Source organism: Populus nigra, chromosome 10 (genome assembly GCF_951802175.1).
Source record: "Populus nigra chromosome 10, ddPopNigr1.1, whole genome shotgun sequence".
Classification (NCBI taxonomy): Eukaryota; Viridiplantae; Streptophyta; class Magnoliopsida; order Malpighiales; family Salicaceae; genus Populus; species Populus nigra.
The window spans coordinates 1,522,744-1,530,678 of record NC_084861.1 but is presented as its reverse complement, the minus strand read 5'-3'; the positions used below and the strand labels follow the sequence as shown (position 1 = coordinate 1,530,678).

General features: G+C 37.5%; 2 protein-coding genes across 3 annotated transcripts; one reads left to right on the top strand and one right to left on the bottom strand.

The window, feature by feature from the left end:
* Window positions 1-447: 447 nt before the first annotated feature.
* On the top strand, window positions 448-3,321 carry LOC133704324 (uncharacterized). Of its 2 annotated transcripts, none has more exons than XM_062129124.1 (9): window positions 448-797; window positions 881-993; window positions 1,174-1,346; window positions 1,728-1,821; window positions 2,041-2,152; window positions 2,251-2,339; window positions 2,616-2,701; window positions 2,780-2,878; window positions 2,981-3,321. In XM_062129124.1, exons 1-9 carry the CDS (start codon window positions 602-604, stop codon window positions 2,988-2,990), a joined length of 972 nt encoding a protein of 323 aa, XP_061985108.1. In that variant the 5' UTR covers window positions 448-601; the 3' UTR covers window positions 2,991-3,321. The 2 variants fall into 2 exon arrangements, with proteins under 2 accessions (XP_061985108.1, XP_061985107.1); XM_062129123.1 differs by having other exon boundaries at window positions 451-797; window positions 2,780-2,844.
* A 1,791-nt stretch (window positions 3,322-5,112) lies between these two features.
* LOC133704346 (uncharacterized) lies at window positions 5,113-7,660 on the bottom strand. Its single transcript, XM_062129153.1, has 4 exons — window positions 7,492-7,660; window positions 7,242-7,376; window positions 6,412-6,660; window positions 5,113-5,740 (listed from the first exon to the last, which is right to left on the bottom strand). Exons 1-4 carry the CDS (start codon window positions 7,564-7,566, stop codon window positions 5,465-5,467), a joined length of 735 nt encoding a protein of 244 aa, XP_061985137.1. The 5' UTR covers window positions 7,567-7,660; the 3' UTR covers window positions 5,113-5,464.
* Window positions 7,661-7,935: the final 275 nt, after the last annotated feature.

Here is a 7,935-nt window from a genome sequence, read left to right as displayed (position 1 = left end):
TCGAGGTGTGAATAAGTTGATCCAAACACTCACATTGATCTAAAAAAATAAACACTTAACTTCAATTTGGAAAATATGGCATGTGACAGGGATGACAATGGAGGTTCAAGAAAGCAAATGATGCATGCCCTCTCTACCCTCACTTAACTAGCCTCTATTTACATTGATTGCAAATCTCAATTCTCCGTATCTACTTTTATCGAAAGACAAATCTCTATTAGAGATTCACGTATTTTTTCTTTATTTTTCACAACCAATTTCTATTAAATAAAATACACACAAAAAATGTTTTACATTTTCAAACAAATTTAATAAAAAAAATATTATAAAAAACTGCACTTATTTTATATATATATATATATATATATATATATATATATATGCAGAAACTATAAAACAATAATAAAGTATTTAAAATAAAAAAAACGTGGTTGGCGAGAAGTGCACATTACCCCAACCATGACACACTAACCTTCCAGTTTGTAATCCTCCGCAGCCACCAAAACGAAGCACATAAACGTTAAAATCTCGAAGTCCAATAAACGCAATCAGCAACTCCATTAGTCCCATCGCCCTAATATCTTTTTTTTTTCCTTTTTTTATGGATACCATAACCGGATGTTGCCTAACTCTCAGACCTCGCAGTCTTGGCATTGCTGACCATCATTCCCCACAGCTCTCCACTCCAAAACGCACCGTCTCATTACTATCTTTGTACAAAAACCAAAAGTCTAAGACCAAACTAACACTGTCTTCAATGGCAGCACCTCTTCAAGTCTCGGCGTTCTCTACTATTGGTATATGTTAGCGGAGTTTTCTTGTTTTTAGTTTTCTTTTGCCGTGTTGGGTTCTTAGTGTTTTCTTGATTCGGTTCTTGAAGGTGCAAGAAATGAGGAGTTGGGGACCGCAAGTTCTGGTCTTGTTGGGGAGAATGATTTGCTGATTGTTGGTCCTGGTGTTCTTGGTCGCTTAGTCGCTGAGAAATGGCGCCAGGTAATTTTTCTTTTTCATTTTAGCTAACAAAATCATAATTATCTTTGCAATCTGTTCTTTTCTGGTCTCCAGTTCTGACTTTGAATGCTTAGGACTGAAGGAGAATTGTGTGGTTTTTCTTTTTTGGGTGTTTGTGTTGTGTTGAAGATCAGAAATTTATGGGATTATGTTTTTGAGTAGGAACATCCGGGTTGTCAAGTTTATGGCCAGACGGTGACTACAGATCACCATGATGAATTGATTAAAATGGGTATCAATCCATCTTTGAAAGGGACTAAAGCAACACAGCAGTATCCTTATGTCATTTTCTGTGCTCCGCCTTCTCGAACTTCGGATTACCCTGGTGATGTAAGGTAATAAAGATTAGTGTCTTTGTTGCTTATAAAATGGGTGCTTGATGTGTTCAAGGATGTAGTTGTACTGTGTATAAGCAAATGTAACGTGTTGCCTGATTGCATAGATTTTATTGATCAGAATTTTAGAGTGTTCTCGTGACTGTAAAATGATGGGCTATCTTTGCTTTGATTGCATCCACCTTTTTACTTGTGCGATTAAAACTGAGTTGCTTGGTTAAGTCAACCTGGGTAGTTTAGGGTTGCTTTGTATGAACAATTGGGTACACAATACGATGGAGAGTTGCACACATATGAGAGGAAGTAGACATTAAAATCTGTGATTGGCAACATGATGTTACTCAATGATTATTTTATTTCTTCGGAACATTGACCAAACAGAGAAGCTGCCTTGAGCTGGAATGGGGATGGTTCTTTCGTGTTTACATCAAGCTCTGCACCGTATGATTGTTTTGACAATGGACTGTGCAATGAGGTATGCATAAAATCGAAGAATTATTGTTAGAAACAATGCTTACCTTTTCTTTGTTCTCTATATTCAGAAACAGGCTTTTCCCGTGAATAAAAGCTCAACTTGGCTTATTGACAAGTCAAATGAATTGCTCTGTTGCCTTCTCTGGCCCTTGGCCGAGGAGACAGTAAAACTTGAAACTATGCTATTTTTGCTTTTGAGTCTCAATAATATTCCATGCAGGACTCTCCGGTAGTGCCCATTGGGAGAAGCCCCAGAACAGATGTCCTTCTGAAAGCAGAAAAAGTGGTGCTGGAGAGTGGTGGTTGTGCTATTAGATTGGCAGGACTTTATATATCCTTCTCAGTCCTTAATTATGTGGATTTCATAAACAGTTGAAATGGAAACTTTAGAAATTTGTGGTGGATTCACTTAACCTTGACTGCCGACACAAAGCAGATAGAGGTGCGCATGCTTACTGGTTGGAGAAGGGTACTGTTGAAGTACGTCCAGATCACATCCTGAATCTTATTCACTATGAGGTCGAACTCTTTGTTCTTCTGAATTTACAATTGACATTCTTTTTTGGTCATGCGTGTAATCCTCTTTCACATTCCAGATTCTGCGTTTTTATTGATTCAAAGGATTTTCATTTCTTGTCATACAACATGCCTTAGATGGTGCTTCTTCTTACTGTCAGCAGCCCTCTTACGTCCTCACATTGCATGTCTTTGCACTATGATTAATGTTTGTGATGTAAAACAATGAAGTTGATTTGGTTTTTGTTAATTTGTTTTGTTTGTGTGTTACTTTAATAGGATGCTGCTTCCCTCGCTGTTGCAATCTTGAAGAAGAAACTTCGGAGCCGGATTTTCTTGGGTTGTGACAACCATCCATTATCTAGGTAATGCTGTTGATGATTGATAACCTGTCTTGAAATTTCAAAGATTTAAAGGTTTCTTCTTCTGTAATCAATCTGCAGGCAAGAAGTTATGGACTTGGTCGCTAAAAGCGGGAAGTTTAGCAAAAAGTTTGTGGCCTTTACAGGTGCTCCTTATGATGAGTTATGGACTAAAGAACCGTTATGACTTCTTCTCTTTCCCCTTGTCTGACAGAGATGCTTATTGTTGTTAATTAAAATACTATACCTGCAATTTGCACATCACATGTCTCGTTAATGCAGGGACAAGTGATCCTTTAGGCAAGAGATTAAACAACTCTAAGACTCGCGAGGAGATAGGCTGGGAGCCAGAATACCCTAGCTTCGCTCATTTTCTTGGTGTCTCAAAATAGATGCTATGCCTATCAGCAGTAATGTGATGGCATAGAGCTGACGGGAAGTGCAAGGTGGTGACGGAAAGGATGCTTGGTGCTGGGGCAGCTGATTTCTACGTACCTTACATTTGAAGGCAACAAACCACCTCCATTTTCACTATTTTTGGTTAGCAGCTGCAATGAGAACCGGAAACCTGAACATGTATTTGATACTACTCTTTATGAATAACAAGTCTTTAGAAACTTTTAGATTGCGTCTTTGATCTCTTGTCTTGCAAATAAAATACACTTTCATTTGATTCGTCATTACTACATTCTTTCTCCTCTGAACAAAAATATAGAGCCAAAGAGGAAAAGAACAGCAGGTGCATTCTACCTCATCGTTGTGAAAGCGAACAGTTTTTTGCTTTGTAATGGAGACAATGACTGGTCAACTCCATCCTCCAAAAATTAATTATCAAGTTATAAAAAGATGGTTGACACGAAATATTGATAATTTTAATTAAGTAGTTGCAACAAGGGAACACAGAAAGAGTCCATGAACAAGAAAGGAGGCCAATATTGCATCTTGTTATTTACTTAAAGCAATTTGCGAGTGGGTTAGATATCAATATTGATTAAAGAAAGAAAAGAGAGTAGGTTGGATATAAATGGATGAATTACTTTGGTTGGTCCCTATAATTTAGATTTCTAATCATATTTGTCTCTATAATTTCGTTTTGATCATAGTTACCATCGTACTTATAATTCTACACAAATATATATAATTAAATCGAAATCATAGGAGTAAATATGATAAAAAATCAAAACAATAAAAGCAAAATATGAAAAAAAAAAAACAACTGAAGCTACAGGAGCAGACATAACCATGCATGAATTGCAAGTATAAGGATGATACTGATCAAACCGAAATCATAGAGACGAATATGATAAAAAAAAAAAAATCCAAATTATAGGACCAGCCAATGTATTCCATCCATTTACATCTAACCTCCCTTTTTATTTAATTTATCAAATTCATATCTCACCTACTTGCTAATTGCTATAAGTAAATATCCCTTCTTGTTTATTTTATGGACCAACTAGTAAAAGTATCATAAACTCGAACCATAAAGACCGAGCAATAAAAATAATTCCAAGTCAACTTGACTTGGGGCAAAATTTATAGTCTTTTACGCGCTCCGTGACTTATGATGGCCTTATATATCCCGTCCCTCTCTCTCCAAAGAGGCTTAGAACACAAGAATATTCATCAAAGTCTTTGTATACAATGGGGAAGGTCTGCTGCTCCGAATCTGATGATGCTGCCTTTGATATGACAAAAGTTTTCATGGTGATTATCATAGCTTTTGTTCTCATGATCATCTGTAGCCCTCGACCTCGGCCAACTCCTTATGCTATCTATCGTTGTCGTTGACTCCTCGCTTTCCACCTCATCTATTTCATTGTCTTTGGTCGGATCCGGCCTCCAAGAGCTGGAAACATGGATATGTATCAGATACTCGTTGTGAATAAGAGATTTGGTTTACTATTGTTTAGAAACTTTTAGATTACGTTTTTCTTTTCTTGTCCTTGCTAGTAACATACATTTTACTGTGATTCATCATCAGTTCTTCCTTTCTACTCAAACATGTTTCCAGCAATATTGCTGGCCTTCTTGATAGCTTCTCATTTCTCTCATGGAAACTTGAAATTGAATACTGCTTTCGATATTTTGGATTCAAACTGACATGATGAGGATGCCAAAGATTCTTAGATTAAAAATATCAGTTGCTATATCCAGATGCTTGGCACCTTTTGCAACCAAATTTTAAAGGAGTGAAGATAATATAGCTCTCTTAAATAAGTTTACAGCAGGCCATCCCTGTTCGTTACCACATCGCACGGAAGGGATGCTGCTTCATGATCACATAATTCAAATCCCTCTGGTCTCAGACCCGTCCTGTCTTGAGGAACATGACTTGGTGCATGGTTAATGATTGAAGCATTTGGCTAACAACATAATTTAAAATGGAATGGATAATTGAAACTACAGGAACGTATACAAACACACTTACCACTTATTTCCTGTTTAGGGCTTAAAGTTTACATGTTTGTCACTTGTACAATTCACCTTCAGTCCCCTGTCTTCTCACAGAAGACGGAAATGAGGATTTACATAAACATCAACTATACAACATACTGGCATAAAATCCTTGTGAATATAAACTGATCACTTGCCACATCCCATAGTCCATTCCTTGCATGCTTCGGCAGGACCAGGGAGTTCAATGTGGAACCAGCAATAGAAATCTCGCATGGGGAAGCACAAAGAGCACATTCTATTTCTGTACACTGAATACTACAATAAGAGAGCGAACATATCACGCAATAAGCCCACCACTCTACATTCTTAACCTTGTCCCTGTGTGCTTTGACACCAGGAAGTTGATGTTGGATTTGAAATGGAGATCTCAACACGAAACACCTCGTGAACAGCACCTCGGCGAAGGACCCCCAAGACCTCTTCCCCTTTGCCTGTTAGAAGATCTTCCAGAGAAACCCAACAAGAACAAGACTCATCCCTCATGCGGAAGCCATAAAACCACCTGCCAAGCTTCCACCATTTAACATGCACTTTACGCTCTAAGATGTTGCAGCCCACCAGCGTGTCCATAACACGGTCAGCCTGCCAACCGCAATGCTCAAATATCAGAAAAGAGGCATTCACTCAAACAGTATATATGATTAGAAAAGATCTTGGTCCTATAAAGGGTTAAAGCGCCCACAATGAGACACAAATACGAAGCAAAGCACTTCTAACATATTGATGCACATGGGGTACATTTTAACAATAACAAGTTAGCCAGTCCTGCTTCTGCTATTGATGCTGGCTAGTGCCTTAAGGATAGCTCCTTTTTTCTCTCTCTTTGATCTTCTATCTGGCTAGATTTCTTGAAAGCCACAACATTAATCTCAAACAAAGCCTAATTGACCTGTGCTAGCTGCTTGTCAAATATAAGCTCCCAATCAAGTTTTGGAACTACAAAGCAGATTGACTTGCATAGCTGGTGAACTGACTTGACCAAGCCCACAGTTGAGCTGCAAAGGAATCACTTTCTTGTCCCCTATCTATCTTGAAGACACACAGCTGTCAGATTTACAAAATGTACAATAGACAGGCTTTTCTAAGCATTTACGAGGGATTGCTTGAATGTGATTTCTCATGGTAAGGAGGCCCAAAGGAGGTTTCTTACCAAAGCATTAAAGAATGCTATCATCTGCCAGATACATCCTTCTAAATTGAAGAAACAACTGACTTGCTAAATTGGACGGAACATATAGTGCAGGGGGACTTACCGGCATTTCAAGGCAGAAAATGCAGTAGTGCAAGCCAACTAAGTTAAGGAGCACATTAAGCTTTGGTTTGAAAAGGAACATCTGCACATCTTCAAAAGAAAGCTGCATGGAACTCAAATCTTCAATTGCTTTTTGATAGTCCCCAACGTCAATTGATTCAGAAAGAGAACATTGCTTCACAAACCCAACTACTTCGGCAGCACTACCCGCCTTCTCTCTGTGCATCTTTATATAAATCTCTTTCCACCCCTACCTCCACACAAAACTTTCAAATTAGCAAGCTCACAATGGCATACTTGGCAATAATTTGTCACATTTTATACACAGCCACGAAGCCACAGCAGTCTTCTATCAAAGAAGGCAATCTCTTTTCTTTTCCGTGGCATTTGAATCATAAAGAAAGAGAAAAAGTACACTGATAATAAAAACCGTGAAATGAAATCAACATAAAGCAAACTACCTTTTCACCATAACTAAAGCACCTAGAAGCTTTAATCAAAATTCCATTACTATTATTCAATAGCACATCTATAATACGAAAAACTAACAAGGGGGCTTCTTTCATTTTAACACGAATCACTAACAGATTCAAAAAGCACATTCATAGGCAACATTCGATAACACAGCTTGAATGAAAATAACAATAAAAGGGTTTGATTCATTTCAACACATATCACTATAACTAACAGAATTAGCTGATTGAATACAAAATCCACTGATAAGATTGAATAACACAGCTAAAGTGAAGAAATAAAACTGGGTTTGCTTCATTTTCACAGAAATAGCTGCAAGAAACAGAAAAAAGCGATTAAAAACAGAAAAGATCAAACCTTGGTGTTGGGGTCGAAAGAAGAAGAATGAAGCGAAGGCCATCTCTGTTTGGTAAGTGACTCCCATATAGAATCGGACCCACATACGTCCCTCCAAAACTGAGAGCAACTACCCAATGAACCCAGATCCAATACCTTCAAAACATTAAAAAAATATGAAAATATCAATTTTTACATTTAAAACAAATGCAAAAAAAAAAAAAAAACCATTGTGGTTGCAAAAGAGAAGGAATTGAATGTTATTTCGAACCTGAAGAGATGATGCGATTTTGAGGGCAATATCAAGAGGGAGAGTGCGTTGTATATTTCTCTCTGATTGTTTCATTTTGATTATTCCTTGATAGAAGCAGAATTGAATTGTTTTTTTGGAGAAGAATTGGTCCCGTTTTAATGGTGAAGACTGAAGAGACGTAAAATTAGAGAGAAGAGTGATAAAGGGAGATAAAATACAATACTAGTCCCTGTTGTTTGAGTTCTTAGTCATCTTTACTCTATATTTTTGGTTTGCTCATTGTTGCCCTTATTTTACAATTATTGGTAGCATCTGCCTCTTTTTTTTATTATTATTAACGTGGATGTCTAGACCAGCTTGCACACACCTTAACTAATCCCACGAGCCCTGAAGTTAACGACTATATAAGTCTCCAGTGGCCATCATATTAGCAATCACATAACTCGAATTTAAGACCACAAG